The sequence below is a fragment of the Pempheris klunzingeri genome, chromosome 17 (genome assembly GCF_042242105.1).
Source record: "Pempheris klunzingeri isolate RE-2024b chromosome 17, fPemKlu1.hap1, whole genome shotgun sequence".
In the NCBI taxonomy this organism is placed as follows: domain Eukaryota; kingdom Metazoa; phylum Chordata; class Actinopteri; order Acropomatiformes; family Pempheridae; genus Pempheris; species Pempheris klunzingeri.
The window spans coordinates 22,564,407-22,585,502 of NC_092028.1; the positions used below are offsets into that span (position 1 = coordinate 22,564,407).

General features: G+C 44.9%; 2 protein-coding genes across 2 annotated transcripts in view; both read right to left on the reverse strand.

Moving 5' to 3' along the window:
* Positions 1–638: 638 nt before the first annotated feature.
* hcrt (hypocretin (orexin) neuropeptide precursor) lies at positions 639–2,105 on the reverse strand. The gene is made up of 2 exons (XM_070848234.1): positions 1,983–2,105; positions 639–1,066 (listed from the first exon to the last, which is right to left on the reverse strand). The coding sequence occupies exons 1-2, from the start codon at positions 2,103–2,105 to the stop codon at positions 698–700; spliced, it is 492 nt and encodes a 163-aa protein (XP_070704335.1). The 3' UTR covers positions 639–697.
* Positions 2,106–4,055: 1,950 nt separating this feature from the next.
* LOC139216242 (inactive phospholipase C-like protein 2) overlaps positions 4,056–21,096 on the reverse strand; it is a 57,154-nt gene continuing 40,113 nt past the window's right edge. The window contains exons 3-6 of the mRNA XM_070847328.1: positions 19,976–20,179; positions 16,175–16,250; positions 8,701–8,810; positions 4,056–5,001 (exon numbers count right to left, since the gene is read on the reverse strand). Coding sequence (XP_070703429.1) covers positions 4,564–5,001; positions 8,701–8,810; positions 16,175–16,250; positions 19,976–20,179 — 828 coding nt within the window. The 3' untranslated portion in view covers positions 4,056–4,563. The remainder of the gene's footprint in view (positions 5,002–8,700; positions 8,811–16,174; positions 16,251–19,975; positions 20,180–21,096) is intronic.

Sequence of the window (21,096 nt, forward strand, 5' to 3'; positions counted from 1 at the left end):
ATGGTTAATGGGCTGAAGTGGAGAATAGAGACATGATAGTTGTCCTCTGGTCCTCTGGGTCTGTTTTGTTGTAACTATTCAGTCTTTTTTCAGTAAATCTCACAATAATAAATGAAATAAAATTTAAATCAACAGCCCCGGTACTTTTTAAACACTCCATAATGTTTGATTAATCAACACAACACAGTTTTAGATTAGTTTCTGTGAGGAGACTCATTTGTACCAACAGTGTACCAACAAAGCTTTTACTTCTGGGTTGGAGAACAGACACCGTGCCGCTCTGAGCTGTTGGAATCACAGGACTGAATCGCATGGATTGTATATAGGATGGATTTATAGAAAGTAACTTCTGGTTAATGATTACTGCATCTGGTCACTGAGCGGTTAAGAGAAAATGTAAGAAATATTTCATTCTAAGTCTAAAAAACCCACCGAAGAAGAAAAGAGACGACTTGTCAGCTCTATACTTTTTAATTTCATTTCCATATATGTACAATATTACACTAATGCTATCTACAAAAGCACATCATCTCACACTGTGCTGTACGTGTGCTACGTCACACTGTTCAAGGAAAATCACAAACTTGTTTCTACATGAGCAAAAAAATATGCTTTCTGTGTAACGACACTCACCGAATAATAAAGGTAGATCACTCTACCTAGTTTTTAGTCCCAGTGTGCTTATACCAAGAGGTGTTTAGCTTAAAACAGGTAGGGGTGTTGTGATAGTTCCTGCCTGAGCCATCCAGTCCATGTACTGCTCTCCGGCGCTCTCCTCAGTCCTCTTCCCCATGGTCAGGATCCCTGCCGCCTGGTTCCTGGAGCCATGGAGGAGCTGGTGGAGTCTGCTCTGCAAACGATCCCCATCTTCTGTCCGTTTACCCAGAGTGAGGATGCCAGCGGCGGCATCCCCTGTGAGCGGTCCCCCCAAGTACTTGCTGCCGGGGCGACACAGCAACACGTAGAGGCGGCAGGAGCGAGACGGTTGGCTGCAGCACTCGGACATGCTGTGAGCATCACAGGCCAGCTGAGACAGCAGCAGCATCAAACCCAGGACCAGGACTTTCTGCTGGGCAGAAGAGAATAGTTTAAGCATACAGGTACTGATGCAAGAACACGGCCTGAAGGTGATCCTTTGAAATGGAAATATTATTGAGTGCATGTTTTATACGTGTGGTGCTCGGTGATTCATGCAAAAGACAAACTCTAAACTGAATTTTCAATAAGATGATGCTGACATTTATTCTACAAAAACATAATAAAACTCTAATTATGGACACATCATCGTGGCCAACTGATTTATGCATGCATGAAATAAAAACTATCTTTTATTCCACATATATCTGCACTAAAACCATAACCTCCAGTCAGAGTGAGATTACATAAACAAAATCCTCCCACTCCAAACAGAATTCACTCTGTTCTGTAAAGTTCACATCCTTGAAAATGTGCCATAGTAAGTGATTATGTGGGCATGACGGAGCTATTTGCCAAATTATTCTTTTTGTTTATTATCACAGCAACAGACACATAAGATAAGAACAGAGAGGTACGTTCAGCCCGTCAAGACACGAGAGTCAATGATTCAAAGCTTCGGCAGGACCGACAGATCACAGTGAACCAAAGACATTGATTACCCATCAGTTCATGCCTGATCACCCTTCACAAAGTGCTTCAGCTTTTTAAAATGTCCCACTTGTGATCTATATTGATCCGCTGAACACAGAACAAATCATGTATTATAGGAAAGGATGCGCTACAGTTCAGACTCACTTCGACCTGAGATCACAGTGACACCTGAGCAGAAAACATTCAGACATAACCAAGTTATCAAAACACTTTCGAGGTGCCTCCACTCTGCAGGCGCCTACATAAGCAGGAAGACATGAGCACAAACTAAAAGTTATAAATGAGTAACCACCTGTATGCACCATCAGACAAATCATTCCCTACATGTGGAATAAAGGAGGCAGCAGTCTCACCTTGTTGGACGTGTCCATCCCAGCAGCTTTCTGGAGGTCGGCAGGGGACCACGTCAACTTCTGGCTTGTGTGATCTGAGGTCCTCTTATATTGTTTGGTGATGTCCACGGCGATGGACGTCATTCAGGCCGACCGCAAACATGACACAAAACCACAAATTCTCCTGTTTCTGCTCCGAGCTCATTTGAAGGTTTGATGTTAAGCTCGCAGATATTAATGAGTCTCCGGTGGCAGATCATCTCCTAGGCACTTCTCTGGACCTTTGATGAACTACAGGCATTTCTTTGTGTCCACATTCCAACTGTTTGTGGACACATGCCATTATAATGAGTGTTGAGGGACAGAAGTCAATTAGCCAGTGTGTCCCATGTGTTCTTAAATATAAAGATAGAAAAAGCACAGATGCCCTTTCTCAGTTCTAATTACGAGCTTATTCAAAAGTCATGCTAATGAGGTTCTATGGGCTTTATTTTCTCCAACAAAAGGTGCCAAAGTGACACAAGAGCAGATTTGTTTTCTTGCTCGCACACAGTGTTCACTAGTGGTGTGGACAGAGTCTGACCTGAGTCTGTGGGCTCGCAGCTGGAAACGACCCCAAAGCTCCAAGTTGGGCTGTTTTAAGTGAATCCTGTGACTCTCAGCTGCACCGCTGCACCCACGAGATCATAGTATCAACATGACAGGATGACGAAAATCACTTGAAAGCAATTTTGACTTTCAGGTTTTTCCTCACGTTTTCATCCTCGTTGTCATTTACTTTAATATTTGTTGCCATCTCATGGACGACGGGGAGCATTGCTTCAAAGAGACAAACTCATTCTAGATAAAACAAATGGCCTACTTCTTGTTTATCGATGAGAAAAGAATTTTAGATCGAGAGAATTAACAGTGCGTCACCGTGCGCCAGAAGGGATCAATAAAGCTTTTGGAAGGCTCTATTGATTGGTTTAGATTCACTGTGAAAGCTGCTCTGTCAGTAGCAGCTACATGAACTGTAACATTTCCAGCGAAATATCAGTCCAAGACACTTTGCTGACATTCGAGTCAAATTACAAACGAGGACATTTAACATCCTTGTAAAACACATTTGCATGAGTCCTCACTGGGGAGTCGCTGGAGGAGAAATGAACCAGAAGAGGCAGGATAAACAATAAAGCCAGTTTTAATGGGCCACTTAAAGGAGCTCCTACAGAATTCACACTCAGTGAAACACATGTCAGGTTATTGGTTGACCATTGTGTTGTGGCGCTTACCCGTAATCCCTCGTGCCCGATCTGCACCACAGAACAAAAGGTGTCAAATCACTGTATATGTGGAAGTTATGTTAGAAAAGAATCAGAATATCAATAGACCTAACAACAGTTATAATATCAATCATTAATGTCCTGCAAGAATTATTATAGCAATATATGTTCCTTTCGTACATTTTACATACAGTTTACATCTATATTCACGTTATTTTGTGTTTTTATTGACAGCAGTACCGTGTTCCTGTTGACCTTCGACCTCTAACAGGCAGGGTCAGATATTCCAGTTGTGATTGGCTGGTGAGCTCTGCCACTTACAGACGTGGACAAGCTCCACCCTGGGGACCAAAACACCAACTCACGTAACATCACACACACAGCCCCCTGGGGAGGAGACACAGAGAGCCTGTGGGGGAGAGTCCAGGAATGCTGAAGAACTTAAACCCTAAGGAATGACACGGGAGATGTGAGGGGATCGATGGAGGGCGACACCAGCGAGGGATGCAAGAAGAGCATCAATGTGACACATCATTAGATTCACTTTGTTTCTCTAGTTTAGCTCTACAGCTCCCTGCTTTGTGCTCAAATGGCCGTCTGTGACTCCTACAGAGCTCAGCCTAGTCGAGCTGCTCTACTTTGTGCACTTAATACGAAAATGGCGTCCTCTTCATTGAAAGGGGTGGGGGGGGGGGGGGGGGGGGGGGGGGGGGGGGGGGGGTTTGCACTTTTAGCTTTACACCTAAGATGGAGGAGGAAGAGTGCGAGCATGACGAAATAAAAGCTCAAAGACATGCCGAGCAGTCTCTGGAAATGAAAAGGCAAATGTGTGTCAGAAAATGGCGACGTGAGGTAAAGCCTGTACCCACAGAGCTAGAGTACACAGTGGAGGGGCATGTAACTAGCACTGCCCAGAGAGAGACGGGACATCTTCATCCTTCTACGCAGAAACATATTCCACAAGTCTACCAGCTGTTACCCTTCTGAGAGGAAACAGGAGAGACCTAAACGTCCTGGTTCCGACCAGGACAGAGGACAGTGAACACTGAGCCTCCAGGTTTCCAGCCTGTTTACAGATGTGTGACTGAAGTGTGAGGCCTCTCTGTCTTTTCTCCTTCAGCCCTCTGACCAACTCAAACCTGCTCTCAGACTTGAGTCTCGCTCCTGACACGACGAGTCTTCCTCGCCATCATCATCATCTCTTTAACTCTCTCAGCCACTTCATCCATCTCTCTTTCCTTACTGGCTGCCTGCTCTTCCTCTACACCCTTCTGCTTCTCTACCTCCTGCTCTCCGTCTCTCTGTGGGTAGGATTCTCTGTGGGCACAGGCTGCGGGTCAGCAGGATCTCGCCGGATCGTCACTGACCATCTCTTTCTCGGGGGTGGCGTCCAGAGGCTGCTGGCTCTGGACCTGAAACTGGAGCTGCGGTATGGGTGGGGGCTGAGGATAGGCCGGTGGTTTTGAAAGAGTTTGAATCAGGGGGAGAGCCGGTAGCTGTGGAAGTTGCTGGGGAAGGGGATGGAGATAAGCCTGAGGTGCGGTTTGGGGCTGGGACTGAGTTTGGGACTGGGGCAGCGGCGGGGGCTGTGGGTAGGCTTTGGCCTGGGGCTGCTGCTGTATCTGGACCTGCTGTGGCTGGTGGTGAGGATGGTGCTGCAGCTGTGGCGAAGCTGCTCCGTTCTTGCTCAGACCGCAGGACTGAGCGGCACAGTGGATCTGACGCAGAGTGTCCAGCGCCTCGCTCTTGGCGTGCTTCAGCAGGTCTGCCTGGCCCTGAGGTTGAGATAAAGACGGGAAAGGGAGACAGAAAGAGAGAACGCTTTGTCACCGGTGCACAAGCATATCAGATTTTAAGGAAACAAAAATAGCAGGAACATCACTGATATCCATTCCCTCAGGGCTGCTTTAACTTACAGTTTATTTGAGTTAGATAGCATCTATATCTGTGCTGCCTTTTGAAAGAGAGATTTCAATCTCAAAGGGGCCGTTACCTGGTTAAATAAAGATAAAATACAGGGAGTGAAACCAGGTAAAAGTGCATTAACTAGTGAGATGCAGAAGGGGGCAGTATGAAGCCACTGACTGAAGGCCTTTGGTCGCCCGCCAGCCCTCCATACTGCTCCTCTCAGCTGGTGAATAGTGCCGTCATATGGTGATAATGCTATTCTACGTTTCTGCTCTTTATTTGTGAGCCCCACAGACATGAGTCCCTGCCATATGTGGAGGAAGTGGTCAGGGCAGGCATCCTGCTTCAGAGCACTGTCAAGTCAATCTGGGCCACTGCCGTGGCCGCCTGCCTCCTAAAGCTAGCTGCGTCTGCCATGTGGAAATGTGGCGGAGTCTTCTCCACAGGCCGTTATTTGTGTGTGTGAGAGGTGCTTATATTATTAGATCTGGGCAAAGGAAAGAAAGAGAAGAAATCTGCCCACATGATTTTACAAATTCTCTCCACTTCTACAGTCTTTCAGTCTCTGGCTCTTCCCCTCAGGCTTCCCTGTCTTGCCACAACTCTTTCAGCGTGTCCGCTCCAACACTTTCTTTACACCACCGTCCCTCCAACAGCTCTTCACAAGCAAGTTGAAAGTATGTCGTCTTCTCTTCTGTGAATCTGCATATTTTCCTTCCCTCCCACTGAACTGCACTCTTGACTCAGCCTGACCCGCTGTGACAGCCCGTTAGAGTTAACATCCCCATGAAGAACCCGTTCTGCACCAGATGGAAGTGTAAATGGTGAAAGTGATAAAGTTCTCAGTGCCACAAGGCAGGAGCAGCAGTCTGACATATTGCAGAATGAGTAAAGGTGCCGCCCTGCACACAGCGCCCAACGCTCTGCTCCCAGGCGATGTTAATATGATGCAAGTGGCCTTTTACCTGAGCCTCTCCAGCACGCAAACCACGAGCATGAATAAGTCATACGTCTGAAAAAAAGAAATTATGTAAGTCATGACTCACCAGGCATAAAATAAGACAGCGAGAGGCTGTCCTGTGCGGTCAGAGCCAAATCTCAATGGCACTTGTATTTGGGTACATTCACCCGTACAGCTGGCCTAAAGCTATCTACAGCAGGACTAAGTCCAAGCAGGGGCAGCTGCCAAATCCCACCACTATATCCTTAATAAATTCTACCCTAATCTCCTCCTTGCTTATTAAAATCAGTCCATCCTTTGATAGAAATATCAGCTGTCAGTCACCTGCCTTTCCTGTGTGCTACTTTAACGTTGTAGATGTAGGCGGAGCGAGACGTGACGGCGGAGCTCCAGCAGGGCTTAAACGATCATTCATGGTAGATCCCACTTGAGCGATCATCTATGTTAGTCATTCCCAGAGAGATCCGGTCGGCACCCACACGTGGGTCGCATGAAATTTTATTTGGGTCGTCAACACAGAATTTTTTCTCCCAAAGTCGTTTATTTCAGATTTCTTTCTGCAGAGCACTTTTGAGCCATGAGAGGAAGCTCGCTGGTATTTCCACTAACCCACGTTGCACCTCATGGTTTCTGCAGCCACCATTTTGTAGATGAGTGCCTGGTATTATTCAGTCTCATCTATAAAGCCTTTAAAATGTGCATGTTGTCACCGTGAGATGGAAAAAATAACGAGACTGCCTGTTAACTCTGCTTTCTAAAGTATTTAACATGTGTTCATGTTTTCAACACTGATTCATCAAGCTTATATTTCTTTGAAATAACTGGTTTACCGTTCAAGAGAAGAAAAGAAAAACTATTATGCACAAATTCACTGTTTTTTTTTTAAATAAGAACTATTGTGAATTGGTTTGCCATTTTTTAAAACACAGAACCTCGGATCTATATAGAACTAAACAACTCTATGAGCTCTAAAGTAAAACAAGTGCTGAGTTTGGCCACCTGTAGCTAAAGTCTGAGCTACTAAACAAGATACAGAAACAAGATACTTCCAGTATTTGGAGCCCGTTATTCTTCGTAAAAAGGACTGCAGTATCATCGACACCTGCTTCAAAGTCTCTCTTTCTGTCTCTTTCTAACCCTAACCCTCACAGGAAGACACGGTGAGTGACAGGGTGGTACCACTGCTAGAAATGGCCGACAACCAGACAGCTCTGATCCGACTGTAACTGTCCAAGTCAGGCTGGAGAGGGAGTTTAGGAAACACAGAGTGAGAGACAGAGAAAAGACACGACTCTCTCCTCTTCACAGCTCCCCCACCATCCGCCAGCGAGCGCTTCCAGGCCTGCCGAGGATCTGGAGAGGCTGACAGGTGAAATATCTGTGCAGGGCTGCCAGCCTTGGCAAACAGGCACCAGGCTCCCACCAAATGTTCAGTTTGGGACACAGATTACAACTGAAGAATGGGAGGAGGAGTTATGTGCCAAGATGCCTTCGTGGTGAGAATGTGGCTCACAGAGGAACTTGGAAAGGACGAGAGAGGGAAGTGTGTGTTTGTTTGTGGAGACAACGCGGGGATGGGAGGAGACGGGTGAGTTTAGGGGAGATGGCTATAGATGGAGGTGGGGATTAGGTTTGGGTGCCATCTGCTATGCTACTTAACTACATACGTTCCCCAATTCTGGAGAGTGCAAGAAAGCTTTAATTAAGACAAAGCTGGCTGTGGCACATACGGATGCTTTCTTAGTGCAAGAACTGAATTTAGTCAGTTAATCAGAGGTTTAATTGTTGGGATTATTTATCTACCTTGTTGTTTCCACCTTCCTACATTTGAGGAACAGTCTTCTATCACTGTAAATTACATGGACTCATACATGGATGACGATGTCACATCACTTAACTGAAAAGTGATTAAGAGATCTACCGCTAATGAAAATGTTACGTGTTATTTACAGCTCTTGTCTTTGCTTTCTTCCTGAAAAGGCAAGTGAAAGAGTCAAGTGATCAAACATTTATCCAACCTGACGCTCAAGCAAAAAGCTCAGCCAAAGGACCTTCTTCACTCAATACTGAAAGATTTCAGGGTGATGAGATGAGATAAAAATATCCAGGCTGCTCTGCTCCTTATTTAGCAAAACAGGCCCACTGTGCAGAGCGCAGCCTGAGCAGCATGTGGTGTTTTATCAGTGCTGGTATTACCGCCGGTGCTCACAGAGGCAAAGAGATGAGGGCAGTGGGCAACTTTATCTCCCCGCGTCACGGGGCAGGCAGAGACTAGACTGCATTTTGCTGAGCATCACTTTGAAGCGTGTGCAGGGCACCCGGCGTGCCCTTATGAGGATTAATAAAGCAGCATGTGTGCATCTACAAACAAAGTGTGAACAATCCTATCATGTCTTGTCAAGATAGTTTCATGAGCAAATAAATGAAACAGTACTCAGAATCAACACTAATTAATTAAGAGATTTAGGGATTAGGGAGGAGGCAAACACAATTAGCCCGGAGAGCTTTCTTAAGACATCATGTAGTTTAATCTTAGAAACAGGGATTATTTTTCCAGCTGATTATAGTCTCCATAATACTACATGTGTGCTTCCGCTCATCTCACCTTGAGGACTGTGATGTTCCAAGCGTAGCTCTCCATCGCCTTCTGAAGTTTGCGGCCTTTCAGACCCTCTTTTGCTCCGATGCGATGCAGGTCCTCATGAAAGTCTAGACCTGGACACACACACACACACACACACGACACGAATCATGAATATAACACAATATTTAATGTCCTTACATGAAATTACAAACAGTGATAGATAACCGTGGAATGCACGTGTCATTTTTAGAAACAACATTCCTTTGAAGGTTTCTTAGTTCTACACAGATGATGGTACTACAGTCATTTGCTTGCTCTTATCGTCACATTTTCACCTTTGCAGTGAGCAACAGAAAGTCTGCAGAACAAAAGGCATCAAGGCAGCTCCTCATGAGCGCCTTAATGACCACAACAGCAGCCCCACACACAACGTGCTGCACTGCTAATGGGGGTAAAATTGAGGTAGTGCAATGCAGGCTAACCTTTAATTGGTCTATCAGTGGGTCCGGCCTCATTTAGCCCATTACTAATCCTATGGGCTTTAGGAACAAACTCCTCCTAAAGCTGTACAGTATGTCTCAGCCTCCCTGTCAGTCTGTCAGTCTGTCACAGACAAATGGACTCATGCTTTGACTCTCTGCAAAGACATTGATGAAACATAATACGCTATAAATCACAAAACAACTGTCATCAGAAGCCCTCAGCTCCTCTCAGTAACTAGCAGACAGAGCAGATACAGCACCTCCACTGTTGTCAAGGCTTTAATTCAATTGATTTTCGTTGGAAAGCAGCTGAATTGCCTCAGCGTACCAGTACCCAGAATCCATCCAGAATTATATTTTCAAAGGGCATAGATAGCATGTATGTAGCTAAATGGAGCTATGGTATTGAAAAAATAAAATTCTTTGGTTTGGTATTCAATGCTCCATTTACAATTTGCACAATAAAAGTATGCCACGCTTTCCCCATCTAGTCATGCAATTTTCTACCACTGACAGGCTCAGAGTGTTATTCTAAGTGTCTGACAGCATTATGGAAAGGATCCCTACAGAGAGAGACCTGGAAGATCCTTTTTTGCCTGTAAGATTAGCTGTTGTAACGTGCTATTCAAACCCACCAGACTCCAAAGAGAAAAACATCATCATTTTACCTCACAGAGTACAAGAGTGCTCTACTGCTGTTTTGATTGATTCATTTATTTGTGTTATTGCGGGCTACACAAATATTGTGTTGGATCCTGACTAACCCTTTAAAACACCAAAAATAACACAGAAAACTAAATGATCATGATAGCGGTGGAGCAGCAACTCCTGTGTAAAATTACCGTTTTGTCAATGGAGTCTGGTGTTTCTGGGTAAACAAAAAAAGGATCTTACATGTCTGTCTCTGTAGAGATGCCTTCTGTAATGTAGTCAGACAGTTCAAACAGACCGATTCCTGGAGTAGTTTGAAATCCAAAATATGGAAAAATAAGGTCCAGGTTTAAAGATACCAGAGTTTTTAAATCATCTCCCACTGAACAAAACTTATTCTTAGAGCGTGTCTTAACCCAGTTTTATTGCATAATAATATTATGCAAATTTCTGTTTGACCCTCGATACAAGCACATAACCTGCAGCACCTAAAACAGATCAAGAGGTCAAGAAGTCAATACAGAAAATACACTCTCTGGCCTTCAGTACACATCAGACTCAACCTAGTAAAAAAGTGGCCAGAGCCCTGTTGTCTTTCATCTCCATAGAGCTGAGGATGTGCAGCCAATGCAGAATATCTGTTTCTAAGCCTGAAAGTTGTGTTAACACGGTTTAGGGCTGATTTAATCTTGTAATCTGGTCTAGTTAATGGGCTGCTGTTGGTGCAGAGCTGAGCCAAGGCGGTTTGTGATCCCAGGACTTGGGGAGCGAGGCAGAGAGAGAGAGAGAGCTGAATAAGAGATGAAATTAGCTGGAGGCGACTTGTCAAAATGCAGCCTCTTCAAGCATTTAATTTCCCAATTATTAAGCATTTCCTTCCCCCAGCAGTCCCATGGTTACTGTTTCTCACTGTCACATAAATTCTGTGAAATTTGAGTTAATAAACAAAATGTGGCCCCCATGGCGCACTCTGATGCGACAGGGTCCTTCTGCTTCGCTTCTCTGGTGGAAACAGAGGAAAACAGAGACCGAGAGAGAGAGAGAGAGAGCTCAGACGAACAGGAGGACTGAGTGGACAACAGCACATCTTTCCTGAGTAGAATCACACACACACACACACACACACACACACACACACACACACACACACACACACACACACACCTCAGCACAGGCTCACAGTCTCTGCATAGAGCAGAGAGGGTTGCCTTCGTAATGAGTTCTGCAGCAGCACCTCTTTTGCTCCAAATGCACAGAATGAGAGACAGCTACAGCCAGAGAGAGAGAGAGAAAGAGAGAGAGAGAGAAAGACAGAGAGAGAGAGAGAGAGACAGAGAGAGAGACAGAGAGAGTAAATAATAAAAGCAAACAGAATCTCAAAACAGCATCTGATCAAAAGAAATGATGAAAACAAAGATGAGAAGCAGCCTCTTACAATCCGAGCAGTGTTTCATTAATGTATCACACGCGCTGCAGAGTCCGGGCACAGAGAGAGTGGGATTTTCCAGCTGTTGATAAGCTGAGAAAACAATGACCGTACAAAGCCAAGAAAGACAAAGGGGCAGACATGTCTTTATCCCCTGGATTTCCATGGTAATGGAATCCACATGGAGTGGCCTCGGACCATAGCAACACAGTGGGAGCGGTCGGTCAGAGAGAGAGCCTTTGCATGGAGCAGCACATTGATAAATAAGCACAGCCAGGCTTCCAGGAAGGCAGCAGCCCAGAAACTCATACAGTGAACCTGCACCTGTTCTGGGTCCTGCTCTAACATGGTAGGCTGCAGACACCTGAACGCCTCACTGCCTGGATGTGGAATACACAGTGATGCATGTTACATTAACAAATCAATTACGCTCTGTTCAGTCTGTTCGACCAGCATCTAAAGCGAGCACCTGAATAAAGAACAGAAGAAACACCACAGTGCAAAATATCCTCTGCTACAAGTAAAAGTCCTCCAGGTGTTGAATATATTACTGGATTGTCATCATTATCATGAATGGATTCCTACTATTGATGCATTGCATTAAATGTGCTGTAAGCAGCATTTTAAGGTAGCAGGTTAAGGTGGACTGTTTGTAGAAGTCAAACCTGAGCAGGTGTGATCAACCGCAACATCTGTGGTGGGTACGCAGGGCCTAATCAATACAAATGCATCATATCTTTCCTTCTGAATTCAAGTAGCATGAAATAGAAATATAAAATATCGTGCCTCCGTACAGCACATGACTAAATGCAAATTATTCAGAATAAAATTATTATCGTTTTATCTTTGTTTAAACGGTTTCATGTTAAAATGGCACCACAGGAGCAGATATGAATGTAGCTGAAAGGCTGCAGAGAGAAATCCTTACTTAAGAAAACCCTTTTTGCAAAGTCTAGTTAGGAGAAGGAGTGGGCGTTGTGCTCTCCATGCACAAACAGATTAGATATGCGTGCAGACACATGAGCCAGAGTACAGAATACACACACACACACACACACTAACACACACTCACACACACACAGTGGTAGCATCTGGAGGTGCCAGAGTGTGCATCACAGCTGTCTGTCTGGTCCCCCATTAGCAGTGTGTGTGATGGCGAGCCATCAATAGTGCCCAGGGGGGATCATCCAGCACCTCTCCATCCTCATCAACACGTCAGCTTCACTGCCCAAATTAAACTGATTAGCTGCAATAATGACGGGGCATAAACTGAACACAGGAAGGAGAGAGGGAAAGCGAGGAGGGGCTGCTGGGAAGGAAAAGCCACAGCAACCCAAAACTGTCCTTCATCGCCATTTCTCATCTCCTGCTGCGTAAAGTGATGAATCTGCCAACGTGCCACTCATTCCACGCCGCTTAGACTTTACAAACAAATGGAAAGTTGGGAGGTAAGATGTGACTTCCACTCCCACATTTCAGATCGCAGCCTGCACGTCACTGCGATTACGGCTTTGTCACAACAGCATTTAGCTGATGAGCAGAGCACACTTTTACTGGCTGGGGCGAAAGTGTCAGGTCCAATCAGAGGCCTTAAATTAAGATTAGATGCAGCGCACACACACACACACACCCACACACACACACACACACATTCCACTCCTATTCCCTCTCCAGCGCTGACAGCCGTCGTCTAATAGCACCTTTTTTCTGCTTCTCACACAGCCATTACACCAAAATTATACCTTTGGCTTCCCGATCCATCATAGAGACAAAAACCTTCAATTCCCTGCAAATCCGCCATCTTGCTCCTCGTATGCCTCCACTCTCTGATTCCATGTTGAGGCCATTGCCAGTCTGCACATCATCATGTAAGATGGCTGCAGAATGGTGCATTCAGTGCTTGTCAGTTTGTCAAAAGAGGTGAATTGGTGCTTTCCCATCCATCACAGATGGTGCAGTATTTTGTCAAAGTTCATCCCAATGTCCTCCGTGGGTTTTCTGTGTGTATTTATTCTTTCATTTGCATTAAAACTACACTTAAAACTTGATGCACCATTATAAAAGAATATACAGTACACACATCTATGCAGCAGCAGATATACAGAGTGATGAGTTAGGATGCAGAGGGAGAGGACAGAGCGCCCTGAGCAGAGGTCTGGGACAAAAAGTGTCTGCATGAAAGGACAACTCAAGTATTTTTAAACCGTGGCCCTATTTTTACATATTCTAGGTTCAACATAACTAATAGGTACAAAAAGTTTTGGAATTAGTCGAGCAGATCGTCTCCGCTGGCAGCTGAGAACGGACGGTGAACGAGCTGCAATGGCTGCTCCTTTTGTTCTCTAAAATCCCTGTTTTAGTGAATGTAGTCTGGTGTGTGTGCTGTTTGTGGTTAAACCAAAAGGATCTTCCAGGTCTCTCTCTGTAGGGATCCTTTCCATGATGCTGTCACACACTTAGAATAACACTCTGAGCCTGTCAGTGGATCAAACGAGCTCTTTTAGTGGACCTACTGTGATCATTACAGTAATTACAGCCCATTCGCCACCCGTTCTCTGATGGTAGCTACTGCACTAACTCCAAAAGTTTTGGTAACTATCAATCATTTCAATTTTAAAAAGAGTTATCCTTTAATATGGGAGAGTAATCAGTTTATTTAACACGGGGGGAGATTATTACAGCAGATCTAAAAATGTCGCCTTACGGAGGCAGAACCAAGCATCATAACTCCCCCGTCATATTATTCATAGCTTGAAATGTCCTTAACTGATATTCAAGCATTGCAAGCACAGCACTGTAAGTGTACATTTGCACCTGTAATCAATACTAAAGGATAATATTAAACACTTGGATGTGTTGATGGAGCTGCAATACATCAGCAACAAGAAAGGCCAGATCATAACAGCTGAGCATGAACCAGTCTTCCTTTACATCCCCCAAGGCCAACAAGGTGACATCTGATGTTAAGTTTAGAATCACTATTTCACAATTTGGATTTGAGGAAATAGGAATACATTATATCGCTCTTTCACACATACACAAGGCTAAATAATTGGATTTGGCTAAACAGCGTTGGGGCATCTGTTTCTCTGGCAGCCTACTGGAGAGCCACGACAAGCTGGTGTCTGTATATTATATTATTCCCTTCCTTTTTTTCCCCCCGTCCTCACATGCTGCTATCAAAACTACAACAACTACAGCAAATGTCTGGAAGCATGAGTGAGCAGACATGGCAGCTATGTGCAGAGGAGAACGGTGGGGGTTTGGATTGAGGCATGTGTGTTAGTGCTGGGGGCAGGGGAGTGGGTGACAGGGAAAGTGCTATGTTTGGCATGCAGCTGAGGCCCCTCAGGGCTATCGCTGCAGCCCCCCCGCCTCATTGTACCACTCTTACATAATACTGCACTTATGTGAAATCCTCGTAACTCGAAAATTTAGGAATTCCCATGTTTTCATTTCATTTCCATCTGACTGTAAGGATTACATGCTCCCTGAGAAAATGCTTCCTCCTCTAGGCTTTTGAGGCCTATTGAAAATTAATTAAATGACTGTAAACAAGCCGGCTTGTGAGGCACAAAACAACATTTCTTTCCCCTGTGGACGCAGAAAATGTGACATTTTGGAAGTGCAGAGTTTTTACTTGACAGCGGCAGTACACTAAGCATCAGCCTCCGGTATCCAGCTACTGACACCGCTGTGACTGCGGCTGTGGCTGTTTGGGCTTTAAGCTCTGCTTAACTCTGCAGCCATCGTCTTTGAAGATGCTTCCAGCTCCGGGCTGGGGACCCTCTGAGCCGGGGGAAGGCTCTCTGATTGAAGCCCCTCCGTTCCCCCTCCATCCCTGGGTAACGGCACAGCATGAATATCAGCCTGGCTTGTTGTTGGGATAGGGAAGCATATGCCTGCCTCAGCGTGACACCAGGGAGTGAAGCTAGGCATAGCGGGCTTACATTGGCTTATTGGCCTCAGGATATGGGGTTGGCATGTGCCTTCCTCTTCCTCCTCTTTATCATTCACACAAGAACACACTGACTACAAATGACTTTCCATGTTAACACCAGCGATTATGAGGTCCATAATAGGTGTGAATCTATCGGTTTGTGTCTACGTTGCCTGGCATTAAAGTGTGAAGTCTAAACATCCACTTACAAAAGGGAAGATGTCAAACTATGAGCTCCAATTCGAGGAGCACTTCAGCAGAGGCACCGCTGCGCAGTAGAGAAGCAGGCAAATGAGGAATAATTAGTGCTGAATGTAAAAGAGGCTGCAGAAGACAAGGCACAGAATTTCTTGATTTTAAGCCATTTCTCTCCTAATGATCTTATTATGGTCAATTTTATCTTCTCCTCTAAAAGGCCGGATCTCTCACACCGAGCACCCTATTTAACACACTACACCGACACAATGCTTCTTTAAACCCGTCCTTTTGCAGTCCCTCCTTTCCCCACTCCTCACTCTGTCTCTCCACCTCTCAGAGGATGATCACTTACTATTGACAGCAACCACCGCTGTTGATGCTGATGGAGTTCCTGTGGCAGTAGATCCACTGCACTCATTGTATTAGGCAGGAGGACACGACACACGACACACGACAAGTCGAATTCACTCTACCTTATGATTATATTTTTCTTAAACAAATGAAAGAAATATGCCAGTGAGGTAATTTAACTTGTGTCCGATATGAGTCTGGTCCTTGAACTGTGAGTCATTTCCTCACCGTAGTAGAGAGATCTACCATATCCTGCCTTTGTTAATGGTGCTGCTGCTTAATTTCTTGAAATGTCATGAAAGAAGTGAATTCTCATTTGAAAAGAAAACAGCAATCATCTCCAGATAATTTCAGGGAACAAAACATCACGCTCTGCAGCTTGGAAAATGTAGATGAACGGGGATGGAGCAGCTCAGGACTCTCAGCTCGTCCCATAATGCATCATACCTGCTCGTTGTGCTTGTGTGAGCTTGGAGTAGACGACATCAGCGGACTCGATCAGGATTCTGCTGGTCTGGATCATCTAGAAGACAAAGAAAACGTGTGGGATCACGTCTCAGCGTCATACCTGAAAAACCTTGAGCAGTGGCCCAGCCAATCACAGGGGGGTAAAATATCTACCGCATATCTACTGTAGATAAGATACGAGAAGGGAAACACTTCCTGCCAGGTGTCCATCTAGGCCATAACAGTTTTGATGTGTTTACAGGCGCAATTTCGCCTTAACCCAATTAAGACAACATAGCCGTCATGTAAACGTCTTTATCTGATTACTTTAATTGGGGTAAGATCACAATCAGAGCGAGCAGCCAATCAACTGGCTGTGAAAACAACACAGTCCTGCCTTCCATGTAGGAACAAGAGAAAAGCTCAACTGTTTGTCGGTATCCTGTTACACGCTTGGATGTATGAAGGAAGTTATCAGGCGTGCACGCTGTCTTCCCTCTAATCACAGAGCACACAAATCAGCCTTCTGTGTGTCGACTGAGAATCACATCGTTTACTCAATTAGTTTTACATGCCAAAAAAATAAATCTCTTTTTTCTACAGAACTGCATAAAATGAATCATCCTGTTATATTATCACAACACACACTCATACACAGTCTCACTGTCCACACACACACACACAAGGCTACCAGTGACTACAAAGCATTGCCCTTGTCAAATCAATCAGCCAATAAGTCACATTAACTCTTATTCTACTGTTGTGTACTCTCAATTAATGCAAGCTTGTTCCACATCTGCATTGCTGCCACAATACTAACATGTAATCACAGAACACACACGTCTGTCTTCTGCTCACTGAATCATGCTAAACCCCTCTATGTCTCCAGAGTGCCTGAGCGCTTTATATGCACCTATGATTACCATCCAAGTGCTACTGGGGTCCCTTCATAGAGCAAATAGTCCCACAGTCCTCCTGTAAATTTAAATGAGAGCTACCGAGAGCCAGAGTTGATGCTACATACTTGGTATATATGGTTGATTCTGTTTAAATCACGTGTGTATTGGTCCCACAGGGAAACCAAAAAGTGGCAGCGATGCAACTTCCTGTTGTCTCCTCTACTTCTGCACCAGACCAACATATCGACGTGTCGCTTGAACCCCAAATATCTTCCCACAGGCTGAGGAGGAGCAGCTGGACCGACCCTGAGGCACCGAGGAGGGAGCTAATGAAGTTTCACACTCCTGTCAGCAGTGAGACAGGAAGCAGACTCGTGCATGTGCATGCCTTTTCTTGCTTTGCTATTCTTATTGGAACTGCTCTGAGTGGAGACAAGTTTGTGTGAGTGAGCTAATTTTGCACAGTGCCTTCATTTAGGAGATGGTTTAATGAGTAAAAAAAAAAAAGATGTCTCATACATTGAGTGTTTGATGCACCTACACTGTCCCCATATTCTAATATCATAGCTGTAAGCATGTAAGTGTTGGAATAACAACCTTAATAATAATGACATTTATGTGTGTAGCACCTTTCATACAAAGAAGGTCACTTCAGGAACAGTTCACAAGAGTTAACAGGAGTAACGTGTTCTTTTTTAAAACTCTGGTGGCAGAGCCACTAAAGAGGGCGTTGCAATAGTCCAGCCTGCTTAGCAGTGAAAGCCTGACTTAATTTCTCAGCGTCCTACTTAGTTTACCAACGAGCACTCAGGGGTTTACTTTGGTAACATTTCTCAGATGAGAAAATGCTGACGCTAATGTGAGCTTCATATTTGTCTGTGTCTTGAAGCTGTGCATCCTGCTGCAGCACCTCTGCTTCTAATGTAGGAGATTTCTGTTTGACTGGTGGCGGAAGGTGTCGAGACGTCCTTGATCTGAATCTCACTAAACTGATGTAAGCTTTCGGTTGAGGCAGCTGACTTCGCTGCCATTTTAGCAACGTTTCAGTGTGCCGACGCTTTGCTGTTGTTTGGTTGCACCGCTGGCTGGCTGCTGCTGCCCACATGAGGGTGACTGAGGACACAGTCTGCTCACTGGTGTCCTACAGGGAAGGTCCTGGTGTTGGCCGCCATGCACACATGCATTTAAACACATCTACACACACACACACACTGGCTCCTCTGTTCTTGAGCTGGCACTGTGCCAATCTTTGGGAAGCAAACAGACTTCGCAGGACCAACCCTCGGGACGAGACCATAGCTTAATGTACATACTAGTGATGTCAAAATTAACCCGTTCATTTTGTTCATGATTCTAAATATTTAGCATGTAAAAATTAACTTTCTGTGAAATTGTCAATTGAAACACATGAAACCTGTAAACTTAGAACACTGTGGAATTAGAGATAGTAAAAAGAACTGCAGGTCTACAGGTCTTACACTGGTCTGAAGCCATGTGCCATGAAGGTGTTAGGCTTTTAGTGCATATGAGCAGGGGTGCCTTCACGCTTCTGCAGGATCACATGTGCTAACACATGTGCTAATCTCCTAAAACATGAATTCTTTGAACTTCTTTGTTGACTGAACAAACTCTGAACTGTGGAGCACTGATCCCTTCGCCACACTCGAAGGTGGAGACCTTCAGGTTTCTGGGATCCACGAACTCCCAGGACCTCCATCCTCGATCTGTACGTAGCGGTTAAATGTTTGTGCTCAAGTTAAGTTGAATCAGCTTTGTTGTCCTTGTTTCTGCTGTATATCTTTTGCTGTGTCAGTACATGAGAGCGTGTGTGTGTGTGTGTGTGTGTGTGTGTGTGTACACAACATACTTGGTGATTAAAGCTGATTCTTAGTCTCACTCTGAGCGTGGGAGTCACTCTGACGGTGCCAAACCTCCTGCCTGGTGCGAAGCCTCATAAAAGCCAAAGCAGATTCTATGTGGATCTGCTCGCTGTGCTGCTCCTGATGTTAGTGCACTCCTCTAAGTGCCAGCTGCAGGAGCACCGATCATCTGAGCAGCGTGGACGCAACAACCTTGTCCCTCACTCATGACCCAGTTCGCCAGCTCCCATCAAGTCTCACAGGAGGGGAACGGAGAGGAAACAGCGAGTGATAACTAATTACAGACAGGAGTCCTCCAGCCGCCTTTTGGGCCGTGCCAATGTCAAGTGGTGAAAAATGCAGTGTTCTTGAAAGAGACGAGGCAAGATGGAGATGGATGTGGAGTCATACAATGAGTAGCTGCAGCTTGACAACCTGATAGGTGACTTTATCCGTGTTTAAAGACCTTCCAAAACACATCCAGCAGTGTCATCAACAGTCGAATCAAATGATAAGCAAACTAGCGTTAAAGGAGGGAGCAAGGTAACCCTCCTCTTTGATATTTGTTTTATTTTTGTAAGCGTGGTGCCTATGAGGATCAGCACGGAGCACCCAGGGCCGCTCTGTTATCATACTTAAATGTCTGAGTGCTTTGACATTTTATGTGAGCTGTTACACACAATAATAGGCGCGTTATTGGCTCTAAGGAACACAGCATAAAATGCATACGTGTGTCTGTGTGAGTGCACTGAATTTGTTCTTTCTGCAGAACACAGATGTGACGTGATGGTCGGATCTGTAATAGTGAGTTCAGTCTCAGCAGCGGGAACATTCACTCTTTCATGGGCCTTTTTCACAGAAGACATTTTGCTTTGTCACAGTAGGAAAAGCTCAGGTGTAAATAGCCAAGTGAATGATGGCTGCTCTATTTTCAGGGTGCTGGACTCGTGCTCGCTGGTTATTATCATCCCCTGTGCTTTTCCTACTAGGACGAGTCAACATGTCTGCTGTGAAAAAGGCGTGTTGGGGCGCAGGTTATTTACCATGTCGTAGGCATTGAGCACTTTGCGCAGCAGCTCCGGCACGGGCCCCTGAGCCTCCATGGTGGGGTATGTCTCACTCAGGTCCACTGTCACCCTGAGTGACCGCTCACTGTTCATCAGCCAGGTGGACACCGTCAGGATGCACTGCTTCATGTTGGCTGCCGGGGTCAGGCCACAGAGCTCTTTGAAGGACACCATGGCATTCTGGGAAGAAAAAAACAATTTAGGTGTGAATATCTAAGAACATTCATTAAAATGAAGTGTTAAATATTCCAGTATAAACAAATACATGCATAACTATTCTGTGTTTGGTGTCCTCTTATCAAACTAAGGCAGATTCCTGTTAAGTTGTTGTGTTTGGCAAATGCAGTGGTCCTGATGGAATGACAACTATTACTACTATTTTTTTGCAGATGACTTTGAGTGTGGAGACCAGAAACAAGATAAGATAACAGCAAGTCTCTGCCTTGGTGACGGTAAAATGATCAGTTTCCCATAAAGTCAGTCTGCTCATTCAACAGCCAAGAGGCTGACCAAACTTCTGACCACATCCTGAACTGCGAAGTCCATTCAGTTAGTCATCCTCTTCTTAATTTCCTCTTCTTTTTGCTCACAGTTTCTCTTTTGCTTTTTCTGCACACTTCCCAATATTTATCTTTCTGCTGCAGATATCCAGCCTAAAACCCTTGAAATACTGAGTAAATACTGAAGCATTCTTCTCCTTATGTTCCAGTTTCTACACGACCACTGAACACTTTAGCTCTCTGCTGCAAGATAAATAAAGAAATCTCAATCGCAACATATTCTGTTTATTTAATCTAGTCGTGACGGCAAATCTTGTTTTGAATCAAGGGCAGCTGTGGCTGAGTTAGTGGAGCGGTTCTGTCATCAGTCAAGTGATTCAAACCTCGAGCTCCTCTCCTCGTGTCAAAGTGTCCTTCAGCAAGACACCGAACACCAAACTGCTCCCAATGCATGTGTTACTTATCTTCCAAATTAATGCAAATTCATCAAAGAGAGTGACAAAACGTGCAAACACTGAGATAATTTCACCTGTTTTCAGTCAAACCTTAACAAACAAAAACCCTAATTTGGCATGTTTAGGTGGGAAAGACCAAAAA

Excerpts from the sequence above, each read along its gene's own strand:
- hcrt (XM_070848234.1), bottom strand. The coding sequence starts at position 2,105 with ATGACGTCCATCGCCGTGGACATCACCAAACAATATAAGAGGACCTCA. Across the intron at positions 1,067-1,982 it reads GGATGGACACGTCCAACAAG|AAAGTCCTGGTCCTGGGTTT; the intron begins GTGAGACTGCTG and ends TCTGCCCAGCAG.